Raw genomic sequence first — 18,040 nt, 5'->3', positions numbered from 1 at the left:
CCATAGAAAATTCCTAAGCAAAAAACTACATTAGTAGTTTAAAGCGCATCATTTTATCTGTATCTCATATTGTTCTCTTCCTTCACAACAAGTTGCCATATATTGCACTATCTCGAATAAGTAACGCTTCACTAAAAGAGAAGACTTTTTGCTTAACAGTTCTCTATGGTGTGTTTACACCAATATTATATAGATTATTATACTCTTAAAGATATGATGCCTTGTTGCATTTAATTTTACTTAAATATTATCACATACACCTTCTGGCATCTCTCATATTGTGGTATTATCTTCGCAACTAGATTGTTATGTCTGCAATACCAGGGTACCTGCCCAACAAGCCTTGAAATGGCCACCAGGGGGAGCTTGATGTTCACTTAGTTTCCAAGAATAGGTAACAACAGTCTTCTCTACTGGGGAAGCGTTGCCTATTTGAGGAATTTATGAGTTTTTGAGTGTTGAAGGAGTTACTATCCCTTTCATTCTTCTACACCATTTCTTTTCTTCTTCCACTCCTACTATAACTTTCCCTCTACTTTTTGCTTTTCTAAGTGTAATAGGGACAAGTGGATAGTAGAGTTATTATCCCACACATATACAAACAAGCCTTGAAACAGTGCCGTCTGAGTGGTGGTGGTGCCCACTGAGAATAAGTAACAATAGTCTTCTCTTTTAGTGAAGTGTTACTTATTCGAGGTAGTGCAATACATGGCAACTCATGAAGGAACAGCACAATATGAGATACAGATAAAGTGATGCCCTTCAAACTACTAATGTAGTTTTTTGTTTAAGAGTTCTCTATGGTGTGTTTACACCAATATTATATAGATTATACTTTGTGTATTTAAGTATTAAGTTTTTTCTGTTTTTTTTTTTTTTTTTTTTCATTCTTGTGACCATGCAGGTAGTTGTTTAGAATTATTGTGAAAAAATTAGAGGAGTATAGTTTAGCATTACAGTATGGCTTGAAAAGTGGTAAAGTCACTTTTCACTTGAGTGGGAAGGTTAACTGATGCAACATTTGGGTGTAGAATTCTGAAAATTCTAACCAAGTGATCAAGCACAAATAGTAATCCTCATATATAAATGTGTTTTGTGCCATTTCACACCAGAAAATGTATGGAAAAGATAATCAAAGGGAACATTTTCCTAGATGTGTTGAATAATTGGCTTATGTCTCAACTTCATGTAGATGAGCAAGAATATCCCAATAAACACTACCTCAAAAATGGATGGGATAAGGTATCATGGTTATGTGATGTGGTGTTCCTGGTCACTCCAAATTTCTAAACTTAATGTCATGTGGCTTCTTTTTGTGAGACTGTATAAAAGATGCTGTTTGTTCTAACATGAATTTCTGATTTGAAATGCAAGATTACTGAGGCAGTGACATCATTTACTACAGATTACTGGCAAACGTATGGTAAGAAATGGCCTATCGAATCAGTCTTCCATGTGAGTTTTCCATGTGAGAGAGGAAACTTTTAGAGATTCTCTATAATCTGTTACATTTTGCAACAATAATAAGTGCCAATTTTCATTTTTAGGCTTTTTTTTTTTTTTAACTTTTTTCTTTTTGGAATATATATATTATGGAATAATTCACTGCTACACATGCAATTATTTGATATCTAAAAGTAAAACATAAATGACTTGTCTGGAATGGTTCAGATTTCAGTCCTGTCTAGACTAGATGAATTTATGCCTTTCTGACTCAAATTTAAGTTAATCGTTTTCAAGTAGAGATGAGGAATTTTTGTCTGTGAGTTATTCTGGGGTTTTCCCCTCTACCTGAAAACTGGCAAACTGGCTCCAAACACAGGCAGCTACGGACTCATACACACACACACACACACAGGTGTGGAAGACAGTGGGAAACCAATGTACGTCACCTGTATAAATCCCCAGGATTAAAGACCTACCTTTTGAGCAGAATACCTACCCTTATTGTTATTCAGTTACAAATGCATGTTGGTAGAATATTTGTATACTTGCTAAATATTATTAATAATTGTTGAAAAGCATGTGTACTATTTTTTATATATATGATTAAATAACATGTTTAACAATAAATTCCATTTCTGTTGAAACTTCAGAGATCAACATGAAAAGTTGCAAACTTTACAAGCTGATGTACTTGGTTACAAAAAATCTATCCGGCAAGAACTAGAAAGAAATGAAAAACTCATACTGTTACTTCATCATCGAGAAGCTGAAGTTGCTCGCCTTCAGAAAGTCATGGAACAGAGCATTGCACGTCAAGATATGCTCCAGCAGCAGTATGCCTTTTATGATCGAACAGTTCAAGAAACAGATAAAAATCTTCAGTCATTAGATGCAGTAAGTTTTCAAATGGTGATAGTGGAAAGTTGAGAATGTTGTGAGTTGCAAATCTCTGAGGTATGTCCCAAAATTTTCCAGCCTGTAATAACTTACAGTTTAGAAATTTTTGGAAGTACTTGGGGGTGGGGGAATACCATGGAATATGACCCCTTCAAAGTAGCTGCATTGTGAGATAATACATGATTTTCAATGATTCTGCCAATGCTGGATACATTTTGGGAATCCAAAATTTCATTTCACTATTCTTTAAAATGCTTTTAGTTTTTTGTTGAGTTCCTTCCTTGAGTTGTTTTAGTCTAAATTAATTTAAACTTAAATTGTCACATATTACCAGTATGAACACCTATGGATATGGAGTCTGTGGATAGTGTTCTTATGTGGGCAATGTTTTAGTGTCATAGTACTGGTCCTGTAATAATCTTTGAGACCCCAGCAGCAGCAGTTACCAGGACCTGACAGTGACCTTCAAAATTATCTTTTGCACATTAATTGTTAATTAATGATTGAAGATCTAAGTTATTTTTCTAAATTCCTAAATATAGTCACACTTTTATTCAAGATGATTTTTTTCAAAACATTTTGAATAAAATTCTTGAATCTTTGGAAGTGAAAAATTATTATTTACCTGGATAAGAATGCAAAGAACCTGTCAGGTCAGGTGTTAATATTTATTGTTTTTGCCTTTAGCTTCAATGTGCCAGTTTTATTGTCATAAACAACACATTGCACACACTTGTAGTGTGAAATTGGCACAGCAGCTAATGTTAACAACTTTCCGTAGTAGAGGTGTATCCTACGGAAAGTAGTTCCTCATTTTTTATGTTTAATTGTTGTACAAATGTGTTTTTTGTTTCTATTATTATGATTATTGATATAAAATGGTTTCTTGCTTCAAGTATTATTCTTTTTTTATCACATTAATATGTGATAAAAAACACTAAAGCGTTTAGGGCATAAGCCCCAATCTATGGGAGAGTCTAGACTATGTATGAATATAGTGCAAGCGCATCAGAAACACATAGCTATATCTGAATAAATCAGAAATATTAGTAAAATGGCATCGTTTTAAGTTATATCTCATATTGTGAATACCTTCACAATGAGTTGCCATGATATTGCACTACTTCGAATAAGTAACGCTTCACCTAAAGAGAAGACTAATGTTACTTATTCTCATATGGATACCACCACCCAGCCGGCACCGTTTCAGGGCTATTTAGCCCTTCTTCGGTGGGTGGGTAGGTACCTGAGTGATGCAATGATGGTAAAACAGTTTTGAAGTATAATTCCACAATATGAGAGATGCCTGATGGTGTATCATTATCACTTGGGTACCTACCCACCCACCGATGAAGAGCCAAATAGCCCTGAAATGATGCCGTCGGGTGGTGGTATCCATCTGAGAATAAGTAACATTAGTCTTCTTCTTAGGTGAAGCATTACTTATTTGAAGTAGTGCAATATCATGGCAACTCGTTGTGAAGGTATTCACAATATGAGATATAACTTAAAACGATGCCGTTTTACTAATATTCTGATTTTTTCAGATATAGCTATGTATTTCTGATGTGCTTGCACTATATTTATACATATTAATGTGTGCATAAAAAACACATAAAAATGGTTTCCTGACTGGAAAATGGAAGTGACTATTAGTTTCATGTTTATATTTATAACTGTAACTTTGTTCTCTTTCATTTTTAGCAGAATTAATATATATATTCTCTCTCTCTCTCTCTCACCTAAATATTATATCAAATTAGATTCCTTCTGTTTTGTTGAAATCCAGTCTTTTATTGTACTAGTAAAAAAAAAAAAAACTGTTTCACTCCTCATTGACATTGGTATCTTGATGTATTAACTCTTAAATGGAAGGAAAGCTTCTGATTGGATGCAGGGTACATTATGTGTATACCTAATCTCTAGTATTGGACTGCATTAGCCATTCACAATAAATTGGTAAAAGCACAAGGTTTTATATAAATATTTGCATCAAAATAATATGATAAAAGAGCACCACTTCACATTATACTCACTTATTTTATTATTAACACTTCTGATGTGATTTTATCTAGAACAAACCTCTGGGATCACTTGGAATGACATATCAGAGAACAACAGTAACTGCCAGTGAATATGGAAAACATAAATACGAGGTGCTCAAAAATTTATTTGATACTTTAATGATATACATCTTGGACAGAGAGAGAGAGAGAGAGAGAGAGAGAGAGAGAGAGAGAGAGAGAGAGAGAGAGAGAGAACACAATATCTAAGCAATAATAGGATTCACAGGAACCATTCTGTATTTCTGAAAGCTAAATCAGGAATGCAACATAAAGATAAGACAAGAAGAATCCTTAAGACACAGAATTGCTGATGTTTAGGTGCTTTCACAAATGTGTAAAGCACCTAAAGATTTGTTGAGTCAATCCAAATTTTGTTAAAATCAGAGCAAAAGAAATTCTGCATTTTTTTTTTTTCACTTATCTATGCACAGTCTGTCTGATAATTCCATCCCAGTTTTTAAAATCTTATTGCTTCTAAACTAAAGGGGTGACATATTGCTGTGTAAAAAGGACAGGTGGAATTAGACTAGGGTATGTCTGCCAGAGGCTAAAGCTGATGGCATTGTAGAGCAGCTATCATCTTTTAAGGGAAAAAAAAGGCGATATTGTTGTGCACTTTGAGCTAATGATATTAAGAGTAGGAGAGCCTAAGGATTAGCAAGTGGTTAACAAGGATTAATGAGTAGGAGAGCCTAAGGATTAACAAGGATTAACCCCTGGCTTGTAGCCATGAAGGATATTGTGTACGGCATGTGCGTTTTGTATGTAATAAAGAGTTCTTCTTCTTCTTCTAAGAGTTCTTCAAGTACAGGGCAATGTCGGGGAAAAGGTCACAAGTGAGGATTAAATATGAAAGTATCTGCAATTCTGTCCAGACATGATATAGGGAGTACATGATGAGAGTTCTTGTCAGTCAGTTTAACTAAGGAGTGATTGTGCATGGCTCATGTGGTAGAATTTTTCTCAGTGTGGTCTCTGCTTGTTAACAAGAGAGACTATTTTTTACAAAGATGGAATGCACTTCAATAGAAGGTGTGCAAGAATATTTACTGATTCTATGAAGGCAATGTAAGGCAGGTTGTAAAACTGGATAGCCTGTGGGGAGATACACAGACTAATAGATTAATGGTAGCTGCAAGCAGAGGTGAAAGTGATTCTTGCACTGCTTCTATCACATCCTGAAAGGCAAAGTGTCAGAGATTACGAGGTCTGTTAGATAGATGCACCTGTTACTAAAAACAGGTCTATGCTTGAATGTATACTAATGCTTGTGCATAAAAGTAGTTTTTCATGAATTTGAAGCTGGTTAAGTCATCAAATTCAGGCATTGTAGGAGTATCGGAGACATGGTGTCACTCAGATCTAAGGGATACAGAATTTGGATATGGGGAGTACAATGTGTGCAGAAAGGACAGGAGGGGGAAGGATAATGCTCTTGTTTATGAAGCACATAGAATCTAAGGCAGTGCGTCCAGTTGACTTAGGTGGCCAGTGCAATGTTAAGTCAGTTTAGTATAACAAGCACTGCAAAAAAACAAAAATGAAAGGAATTTGTTATAGGTTTAATGGTTGCAATGGGTATAACAAATGACTATACAAACAAATACAGTGGCCAGCAAATTAGAATGTCTTATAACTGGGGATTTTAACTTTCTAAATATTAACTGGAACTTGTGGTTTGATAACTCACACAGTAGCAAACTCACACAGGACTTTGTGGATATGTTGGATGACTCTTTTCTAAACCAGCATGTTAGAGAGGCAGTGAGAGAAAACAATACTCTTGATTTGATTATCAGCAGTGACTCTTCATGCATTAAGAATCTACAGATAAAGGAACCAATAGGTGGCAGTGATCACAGTGTTGTTGATGTGGGATTTACTTAAAGATGTAACTACTGTCAAAGGTAAAGGGTTGTGCTTTTGTTTTTGTAAAGGTGACTGTTTAGTCTCAAGACAGTTTTTAAATTAGTCAGTGAGACCATCTTATGATATTACCAACAACAAATTCTAAATGGGAAGCATTCAGCACTGCATTTGTAGAAGCTGTTAGGCTTTTTATACAGTTAAAAGAGATACAGTTCAATGTCTAGACCTAAATGGTTGCCAGATAAACTGATGAGATTTGTGACAGAGAAGAAAAATGCATGGGATGCTTATGAATTATCAGATGATACAAAAACTTATATTAGATATAAACTAGTCTGCAATCATGTCACAAAGGAGGTTAGGCAATATAAGGTAGATTGCAAAATGTCTCTGGCAAAGAATACAAAGAAAATTAACAAATATTTCTTTACTAATATAAACATTCGAAGGAAGGGATGAATCACATTAATCCACTAGATATGAATGGTTTAACTATTGATGATCCTATTCAGGTTGCTCACAAACTGAATAGATATTTTGCATTTATATTCACACAGTGAGGAATTTTTAGGGATGGAGATGCTAGAAGTGTATCAAATTCTGACAAGGAGCTAAATGATTTTGCAATAACTGAGAAGAAAGTGGAAGAGAAGCTGTTGAAGTTAAAAGTAAACAAGGCATTTGTAGTTGATTTTGAAATAATTACACTCAAACACCAGCCAAGCGGTTAAAATTTTACTATAAAATATAATAAAATAAAAGAAATATGATACAAATATCGGTTAAACTAGACTATTACAATTAATACAATAAAATAGGTTAAAACAATTAAAAACAATGCTAAAATACCGAAGCTTTCGGAGATCGCTGTCTCCTTTCTCAACAGTGTACTATTACTGGCACGACACATCCTTAAGTAACAGGCCCATGGCACTCAAACACGTGATTCACCAGGCACATAGTCAGCATTTCCTACTTGCGCACCGGAAACGGAAGTGGCTTGGGAGCGTGCCATACGAAATCGATCATCACTTCTGAGGACAACCGCCTCAAACAGGGGATGTAAATGCATACATAATTATTCAGTATATCTTCAAAAAGGCCTATGGGGCTGGGTAATTCCATATTGAAATAATTACTCAAACACCAGCCAAGCGGTTTTTGAAGATATATTGAATAATTATGGCCATTTGATGCTTCGATACATCCGCGAGTTCCAGAAAATTAGCATAACAGAAGCTAAACAGAGGCAGCACCTGAGATTTGCTCATCGATGTAAAACACATGAGTTGGTAACACGTGGCTTTCGGGTTAGAATGCCATTTAATGACGATTACTTGGTGAGAGTTACCAAGCTCTATCAAAGAAAAGTTTTAAGTATTTGGATTTCCAAGTTGCATAACGATCTGAGGAGTATTAGAAGACGTATTGGATTGATGTTAGAATATATTAGCAGTAATCTAACCTCGGTGCATTGCGCAACTGATTTTGAGGTTAGTGACAGATAAAGCAACCAGGGTTGTGGACATTTACAAGCACAGACAAATTAATAAATTCAATAGGTTGCTTGAGGAATTGGTGGTTGTACGCAATAAGGATATTGGTAACTTTATTCATAACTTAAGTGGCAAACAGTTTACTAAAGAACAGGAAAAAGTATTGAGCCTGGGTCCAAAGTTTGCTCTAGTACCTTCTAAGCCTCCCATTGCAGAGATAGCTATGGGGGTAGAGAAAGCTATTAACAAGTTACCTGTGATCCAGGCTGATGAAATACGAGTTAGGATAGCTACGATCTTGAGCCAGGCCAGGACGGCACACTCTAATCTTAGGCATAGGCACGAATGACAAAGGTACCTGCTGACAAAGATAGATCTACAGTTATACTGAACAAAGAAGATTATTGTACAAAAGCCTTAGATCTTTTACAAGATACCAACGTATATAAGATGAAATCCGTTAGCTAGTTTGGAAAGGCAAGTTAATAGTATTATACAGGGCTGGCATAAGGCAGGTAAAATATCTAAAGAAGTTTACTGGACTTTACATGCCTCAGGATGCTGAATACCCCGGTTTTATGGCCTCCCAAAGACACATAAAGTGGGTGTTCCGCTGAGACCAATAGTATCCTTTGTGGGCAGTCCTACCTATGCCTTATCTGAATTTCTAGCCAGAATTATTTCTCCTATAGTGGGACGCTCTAGTTTGGTAATTAAGGACAGCAAGGAATTTGTAAATTTTATAAGAAATCAGTTTATAAGGGAAGATGAACTCATGATCTCCTTTGATGTAGTACCTTTGTTCACGTGTATCCCCTTAAGACATGGGGTGCGTTGTGTAAAATTAGCTTTAGAACAGGATGATACTTTAAGTGCCAGATGTCTATTAAGTATCGATGATATCTGTAAAGGTGTGGAGTTCTGCCTCGCTAGCACTACCATGATTTTTCAAAATGTTATGTATAAACAGGTCCATGGCACGGATATGGGTTCCCCCATTAGTGCCATTGTGGCTAATTTAGCCATGGAGGAACTAGAAACTAGGATTTTTCACCAGTTGGTGAAATATTGGATTTCCCCATACACGAGTGGAAGCGATACGTTTACCATTATAAAAAACGGAAGGAGGATGAAGTGCTCAACTTACTTAATAGCTTCTCCCCATTTATACAATTTACCTCGGAGGTGGAAACAGCTGGGACCCTCCCATTTCTAGATGTCCTGGCTATGGAAGCACCTTATATTGTAGTCACAGCATGGATTTGTTAAGGGGTTATCTTGTTTAACCAGTCTGATGCTACTGTGACGAAGTAACAGAGGAACTGGATACAAAAACGGCTGACTACTCCAATCTGTATGTGTAAGAATTTGCATGGAAGTAGGAAGTGACACTTCACACATACATGAATAGTTACCGATTAAAAAAAGAATCCTGGAACTTTTTGGACATACCTTGTATTTGTTATCACTTGCTTTATAACACAGTTAAAATTCCATATAAGCTCCAGCATTGTCCACACACACTTCTGTAACCTATACTGGTATGTGTTCAATGGATTTTATAAAGAAATCATCTGGTACATTACCAAAAACAGCACAAACTTGATTTCAAGTTTATCAAAATTCAAACAGATTTTTTGATTTTTAAACTGCTTATTTTGGCCAATCCTACAGAAAGAAGTTACACGATACAAGATCTGTATTTGGGGGGGGGGGGGTTCTGTTGACCTCAATGACAATCTGGCAAAGTGATTATCATGCAAGTCATGAACAGATAATGCAAAATATGGTGGAACCCCAATCTTGCATGAAAAGCAATTCACTGCCATTTTCTCCATTCAGAAATGGTAGACCATTCAAATATTTGGATTTTTTAGGATTTCACTCAGTTGCTGCAATACTGGTTGTCTCTCAGATCACAGTTTAGACTTAATTTAGTAGTCTTATGTATAAAAGAATAACAAACTAAATGGAAATATAAATTTATTTTTCAAGAAGGATGGAATTGGGCATTAGCCAAGAGAAAATAAAATTTGATACAATACATATAATTCTGGCTACCAAAATTTGTTTGGGTTTAATATCTCAAAATTAACTGGTATTGATATATTTCACTGCTTTTAGTTAGTCTGTAACTTCTAGTTATTGATAAATTTTTTCCCCTTTTTGTGATTGATATTTGTAGTTTAGCATAGCAACTTAGATTTCCATTACTTCTCTATATAAATTTCATTTGCTTCCTTTTATTATTTACCATTAATAATAGTGATCGGATTTCTCATCCTTTGTTCCATTTGTTCACTTAAAAATTAAATTGTAGAAAAATTGGACTCTTTAAGGAAGTGCATAAGAATTGTATTACCATCGATTTTAAAATAAACCTTAAATACCATTTTGATATGTAGAAGTTGTTCTTGGACGAACCTGCCTTTTAAAATAGTCAAAAAAGCCTTTTAAAATAGTCATATTTCCAATGCACTCACTGTGCATTGGAAATATGAATAACATAAAGATTAGCATTAGCATATGATGCATGAAAGCAAGCTTATACAGCATCAGCCAAAAAAAAAAAAAAATAATAATAATAATTTCCTATTCCACTTAATCCATTCTCACCAATTGTGAATTTTTGTCTAGTTCTTCCTTGACAATTTAAGCTATCAACTTACACAACAACAGATGGAAGTTTGTTCCAGCAGTCAACCACTTGTTGGCTAAAGGCAAACTTCCACACATCTATTCTGTAACTGGCCTTTCTCAACTTGAATTTATGATCCCTCGTGCATAATCTGAGTAAGAGGAAGAATCACATCAGCATTGAGTTTGCTCAATGCTCAAACCATTCAAAACAGCAATTAGATCACCTTACAGGTGCCTAGTCTCCAGTGCTTCAGTTTGCATAATCGAAGCTTTTCTTGGTAAGAGCACCCTTTTGTTCCCCCTCACCAATCTCATTGCCCTTCTCTGTACTCATTCCGGCAGTTCTTCCTCCAGACTTGTGGTACTCAAGATGTGGCCTGACCATTGCCTTATACAATGGTAAAATCACCTCCTTATCCCTGCTAGAAAAATTCCTGTATATCATTGAGAAAACCCCATGAGCTGTCCTGGCAGCCTGTCTGCACTAGTCAGGGAACGTAATATCTGACTGCACAATTATCCCTAGATCTTTTTCATTTTCCAATACCCCGAGTGTAGTACCACATAGTTAGTACGTTACTCTGGGGTTACTGCTACCCATATGCAGTACTCTGCATTTGTCAGTGTTAAACTTCAGTTGGCATTTCTCAGCTCATCTGCCTAACTTTCATAGATCCTGTTGCAGTAGCATACTGTCATTAACCACCCTGCTGCCCTTTGTATCATCTGCAGACTTGGATATTAAGCCTGATATGACTTCATCAATATTATTGATAAGTATAAAAATCAACAATGGGTCCAACACAGAACCCTGGGGAACTCCTAATAACATTAGTCCATGAAGAGCAGTGTCCATTGATTACCATTCTCTGTCTTCTCCCACTCAACCATCCCTTTATCCAAAGCAGTGACTTGCCCATAATGCTACACTGCTCCAATTTGTGCAGCAGTCGTTTATGTGCAACAGTATCAAAAGCATTGTTGAAATACAAGTATATGATATCAAAATTATTTTTTGCATCCAGTTCCTTTGTAACCACATTCACTCAAATTAGTCAGACAAGATTCCCCCTTAACAAACCCATGCTGTGTCTGAAGTATAACCGCATTCCTGTTTAGCTGGTCCTGCATTACTTCTTTAACCAGTGACTCCATTATTTTCACTGGAAACAGAAGTTATGCTAACAGATCTATAATTACTCGTGTCACCCTTTGATCCCCCCCCCCTTGTGAATTTGGGGATACATTCGCACATCTCCAGTCTGCAGAGACCGCCACTGAATTCAAGAATGCTCTCATAATTATGGCTAAAGGTTTGCTTACTTCCTTTGCTGCCTCCCTTAATATAGTTGGATAGATCTCATGCACCATGGGTGCCTTTCTTAAGTTTATCTTTAACAATTTCTCTTCCACTTTCCTTTCACCTATTACAAAATCATTTAGCTCCCTGTTAGAGTTTGATAAACTTTTAGTCTCCACTTCTGTGAAGAATTCTTCATGTGTGAATGTAGATGCGAAATATGTGTGAAGACTATGGAGGAAGAAGCAAGCACAGCTAAGAGATAAGGTCAAAGCCTTCACAAAGAATTTTGAGCATGTATATGCAAATTTCTTTGAAAATAAAATGAATACCACTTTATTTCCAAAAGAATTTTGGAAATAAAATGATATTTGTTTAAAACAAAAAAATAAACTACAAATTTTAGTGGAAGCTTTTGTGAACACTATCATATGATGGGCATTTAAGCTCATATGAAAATTAATCACCATGTTTTTTGACTGTTTTTTGATATTTTGATATTATATTTTGCTTTTATTAATATGTTTATAGGAAAAGTGCTGCAAAGAAAGAGAGTTAGATGACTTGGCAAGAGGCATTGAAAAAGTGAGCACTGAAAACAGAATGTTGGAAGACACAGTAATGGAGAAATTACATGAAAAGATAACAATGACCAAAGCAAGCCATTATGCTCAGCAAATGATTAAAAAGACAAGAGAAAAAATTAAACAACAGGTAAATTATCGAAATTATTATTACTGTGCTCATCTGTATTGATCGATATAATATAATAATTCTTATATACAATATAAACCAAATTAATACAAATCTTTAAACTAGCACAGTACTTTTATACCCACAGTATGCAACCCTGAAAATGGATCATATGAATATTTCCACATTTCACTTTCATGAACCATGAAAAGCGGACAGCATTGAATTATTTAAAAGCATAAGCAACTATTCACTATTTAGTGTTAAAGTAAAACTGTACTAATTTATTTATTTATTAACAAAACATTTCTTATAACATTATTCACAGTATTTTGGAGTATATCTTAAGTGCACTTGCATCTTATATTTGTAAGATCTTCTATTTTAGATCTTGCAAATATAAGAAGCAAGTGAGTTTAAAAGTATAATCTTTTAAAGTGTACAAGACCACATATTCAGTTTCCTTTGATTAGGTCCAAGAGTTGCTTATGCTTGAAGATGCAAGCATAGAATGTGGCTGTCATAAAATATCCATCCTTTTCTGAAATTTGCTATTGATTTAGTAGTATTAGCTTAGTGTAAGGAAGCCACCAGCTTCCTTGTATTATGCTAATACTAATTGCTGCACTGGCCAGAAATAAATATAAATAACATTTTTAAAAAAATAATACAATAATAAATAAATAAATAATAATAATAAGAATAAATTTCCAAAAAATAAAAACAAAATAAGCAACCTATGTTTTTCTCATCACATAAGCTGCCCAGCTGATTATGAATTTCCCCAAGTTGTCAACCTCAGCTACCCATGGCAACTTATTCTACTTTTAAATATGATCTCTGGTGATGAAGTTAGAAGTTATTTTTAAGTTTCTCCTTTTCAAATTGTACACGTATGTACAATTTAAACATGAATTGTACAAATTGTACACTCATATGGTTGTATACCACTCATGACAGCTGTATCACAAAATTGCTAGTCTAAACAATTCTAGGAACTGAGTAGTTTTATAATTAAGAAAGAATACACATTCATTTGCTTGTTTTATTTTTAATTAGAGCTGTTTAAAAAAAAAAAAAAAAATTCAATCATTTACTGTCCTACTAGGTCTCTACAGGGTTTGAATGTAACATGAAAGTTATTCTGTTATAGGCTTAAAACATCCATATATTGTTGAATTTATGTCCTATTTTTATTTCCAGGAAATTGTTGTAGGAAATAAAGAAAATGAAATATCTAAGCAAATGCTTGACATAACCAGCAGTGAGACACGGCTTCAACATCTTCAACAAACTTTAAGGAACTTAAATAAGGAAATTGATGAAAAACGTCAGACAGTTCAAAAAAGTGAAAATGAGATAAATAAGTGTCATACGCTTATTGAAAAACGACAGCTTGTTATTTCAGACTTGAACAAAAAACTAGATCAGTTGGTTAGTGTTGCTGGGGTGAGTTGAATTTTTTGTCTTTATTAGCTATTATTTCTTATTTAAATATCTGAGATATTTCATATTTAGACATTAAATACCATAATAAAAAAGGTTGTACATATTCCCGACGCAGATAATATGCCGTGGTCAGCCTGTGTTCTACTGTTACACCCTATTAGAGAATTAGGGGAGAGAGAGAGAGAGAGAGAGATTTTCCTTTATTTTGGAAATTAATCTGTTCTTTCGGAGAAAAGAGTCATCCACACTTTCAGTAAATTTCACCCGTCTCTGTTTACATGGAAGGCACACGTGGGCCCTAGTTTAGATCAGGGCTTTAAAAATTTCCAATTACAGAGGCCCCTCTATCGTGAGGCCCAAAGCTAGCACCTATTTATAAGTACAGCCCTGGCAACAACAGCTGGGTTATCTAAGACTTGCCCACATCCAGTGCACAAGGGACTGATTTGATTAGCTTTCTTCTTTATTGTATTCACATATGTGAAAAATTCCTTGTCCCCATTCTTTGCTCTTTTAGCCAATGCTTTCTCATATGCAGCCTTGCCCCCACCTCCTTGACCTTAGTGGTACTGTTACAGATCAACTTGTTGTTGTAAATCTGGGATCTTGTATAATGTTCCTGTAGACATGCTAGCAGACTGCCTCTTTCTAGTCTAAAATATTATGACCACCTACTTAATAGTGTGTTGGGGAGCCTTTAGCCATGATAACTCTTGTTCCCAGTGTGGCATTGACTCCATGAGACTGTGGAAGGTGTCCTTATGTGTCTTAGACCAGCTGGACAGAAGGATGTCCTGGAGTTTGGCAATGGAGCAAGGCATTGGAATGGACAGGAAAATGCTGCATTTCACTGCATCCCACAAATGTTTGATGGAATTTTCAGGGGAATATGGTGGCCAGAGGAGTACACGAAATGCTGGACATGATCCCCAAACCATTCCTGCACAGTGCAGGCCCTGTGACATCTTTAGCAAGTCCAGTGGCCATCTGGATGCATGGTCACCACATAGGGGAGGAGGGGAACCACTGTTGGTTTTCCTGTCCCAGTACATTGGGTAGTTGTGTGGCCCTGTTTGGGCCATTGCTGCCACACCTTCACTATGGCGGCACTTGATTAGCTGATAATGCTTGCAGCTGCTGATATGCTGGCCCCTGCCCTCCTGGCACCACGAATCATTCCCCATTTACATCCATTGCACAGCCTTCATATTGATGAACTGACAGGCACTGTCTGTGCCATCACTATATATTGTTGTGCCGGTTGGTGACATTACTTTTAGGTGCTGTGGGATGTATCCACTCATAGAGATGGGTGATTTTAATGTTTTGGCTCATGAGTGTATTTCAATAATAATTCAATTTTACTACAGTATAGTTAATTTTAACATTTTTCTCAGAGTTTTTTAATTTGTGTCTTTCGTTAAAATCGATAACCTTTGTTCTTTTTCAATAAAAATTGTCAACTTTTTTTTCAAAATAGACTAAGTTAATTAGTGATACAAGAGTATTCAGTTTTTGCTATATGTTTTTTCTGCAGATATATTTGTGGGTATTGTTCATATAAATTAGAATCTATAGTACTACTTTCTTCTAAATTTGTTAGTTCATGAGTGGATCAGCCACCATTGATTCACAGTTCATTTCCAAACTCGCTAAACCATTATTTCTTCCTCTTCATTCATCCTATTGACTTCTATTGTTTGGATCAATCTTCATATGAATTTCTTGAAACTGTATCCTGGAATTATTCTAATTATATGTTTGACAGGGAAGATGACCTTGCATATAGTTTTATTTTTCCAAAAATTCTTAGGTGACAACTGTTTTTGCCTATGTTCAACTCTTTTCTGAAATTGTACTGGTGTCAAATAGCCTTCTGTAGTATTTCCCACCAAGCCTCTTGCATATAGTCTTACAGAACATTGTAAAAATGTCTTAATTTTTACTTCATGTTTGCATTTGAGGGCTGTTACTTTGCCAAGTCACCTTATACTTTTTGTCACTACTGTACTTGTAGTGTGATATTCACTCCGTGTATAAGGCTGTTCTTTTTTTTTAGCTTACACCCGTTGCCACTGCACTAGGGAAAAACAGCAGTTGAAATACTATTCCAACTTTATGAGTCAGGCTGATTCACAGCAAGAGATTGTTACTCGATCGGATCTGACGAACGTCGTGGATGTATTATTTATAAAAATATCAGAAAGTAAATAACTTTCGCGGAGGAAAGAGAGTAGTGACAATTAAGAAACATACGTTAGGGTGAAACCTGAACCTTATAACTACGAGGTGATTGTTGTCTGGAAATTCCTTATGAAACTAAAATTACTGTAACACAGAGTGAAAACGGATACAAAAATAGATTTTGACAAGTTTAATAATGGGAAATATACATATATTAGATTAGATACATACAAACAAAAAGCTTTCGGTTGTTTTGTCAACCTTCCTCAGTTAAACTGACAGTTAAGAATGGAGCATGAGGGCATGTACTGCCAATCTTGTACGTGATTAACTGTTAGATGTTGAAGCCTGTGGCTGTAATGCGTGCGGACATTGCCAGCGTTTGTCAATAGTCACGATTGCTGTTTCGATGATAGAGTGGACTTGACATCCACTGTTCCTGTTGACTGAGGTATTGGAGCATTTGATGTTCAACGATTCCAACCAGGCGTGTCGGTGATAATGGCGGGACTTATCCACAATCACAACATCGCAATGTTGTGATTGTGGACAAACGTGTTCAGCGATAGCTGAGTGTTCCACATCCGCTAAGCGGATTGCTCTTTTGTGTTCAAAAAGGTGTTTTTCGAGCCTTCTCCCAGTTTCCCCGATATAGCAGCTAGTGCAGTCACGGCAAAAGATGCGGTAGACCAATCCACTTTGTAGCAAGGTGGGGACAGGTGTTTTTACCTTAGAGATGAGGGATCGTAATTTTCTGCCTGGGAGAATTTTCTGCCTTACTACTCATAAATGACTGTAGTAAAACAATGTAGGAGACCCAAATTTTTATGAAACTCTTGCAAAAATTTTTACATTATTGTAAAAAAAAAAAAAAAATAGTGTAATATTTGTTCTTATGTAATTTGCATATCGCAAATAGCCATTAATTGACTTTTAAATTTATTCAATATCAAGGGAGAAGAGCTAGGCCCTGCAGAAAGAGAACTTGGAAATATGAAAAAGGAAATTATTGTAAAAGAAGATATGTGTCGTAATGCTGAACGCCAGTGGCTCCGCTTACAAGGAGAATTGATAACTCTAACTAATGAAGCATCTAATCAAATTAAAGAAATGGATATGTGTTCAAAAAAACTTGCTGTTTTGGGAGAAAAGAAAATTAGGCTTGAAGGTAAATTTTTTATCTGTAGAAAGAGAGGGTAGTGGTAGTGGATCATTTCTCGCTGTTTATTTGCATATGCATTTTATTGTAATCATCAATGTCATCAGTATTTTTTGTTCAGTTATTGTGTTTTATGGCAGATGCACATGATTGAATTCAAATTTAATTTTGGATCATATTCCAGATGTGATGTAGCATTCTTGATTTCTCCTTAAGTTTGAATTGAAATAATATTCATTGCTAGTCATCAGAATGTTTTTATATTTTTAGTATTAACTGTACACCTAAACCTCTTTTTACATGATAGATACATTCCTAAAAATTACACGTAACAAGAACTACTGACTCCATAGAAAAAGTGAAGGTTGGTTTCAAACCTGAAATATAAGCAAAATAATGAAAAAAACAAACATTAAATTCGTTAGGATCATAAGATTTTTATTTACATTTCATGGAGAACACACATACATATAATGAATTTTAATAACTTTAAAAAAAAACATATTCATTTCAGTTGTTTGCTAAGGATTCTATAAAAAAAATTATGTTATTCGCTATCAGTTTCTCACAATAAACGTGAAAGCTTTCGTTTTCATGAGATTGTAATATCACTAGAACTACTAGATATGGTATTATCATCATCGACTTCCGCCTCAACTTGTGGAATTCTTCTTGTCATGTCTTGAATAAAAGTACCACTGGTTGTTTCAGTAGTTTTAGGCATGAACTCAGTTATTAATCGCTGTGTTGATGCTTTAGATAAGTCGCAATATAATTCTCTGTATGAAGACATTAACAACTTAAGCTCATGTGAAAACTTCCCAGCACGTTCATTTGGATC

At 35.3% G+C, this 18,040-nt stretch overlaps 1 protein-coding gene across 1 annotated transcript in view; it reads left to right on the top strand.

Annotated features, from left to right (window-relative positions):
• l(2)41Ab (lethal (2) 41Ab) overlaps window positions 1-18,040 on the top strand; it is a 142,875-nt gene that overhangs the window by 70,779 nt on the left and 54,056 nt on the right. Inside the window, exons 9-12 of the mRNA XM_090386656.1 lie at window positions 2,097-2,340; window positions 12,246-12,428; window positions 13,611-13,856; window positions 16,995-17,208. Of these exons, the coding sequence (XP_090242782.1) occupies window positions 2,097-2,340; window positions 12,246-12,428; window positions 13,611-13,856; window positions 16,995-17,208 (887 nt within the window). The remainder of the gene's footprint in view (window positions 1-2,096; window positions 2,341-12,245; window positions 12,429-13,610; window positions 13,857-16,994; window positions 17,209-18,040) is intronic.

The sequence above is a fragment of the Mastigoproctus giganteus genome, chromosome 12, assembly GCF_048544385.1.
Source record: "Mastigoproctus giganteus isolate SK-2022 chromosome 12, ASM4854438v1, whole genome shotgun sequence".
NCBI classification, from domain to species: Eukaryota; Metazoa; Arthropoda; class Arachnida; order Uropygi; family Thelyphonidae; genus Mastigoproctus; species Mastigoproctus giganteus.
The sequence above is the reverse complement of the archived record's forward strand: the minus strand, read 5'-3'. Positions and strand labels throughout refer to the sequence as shown.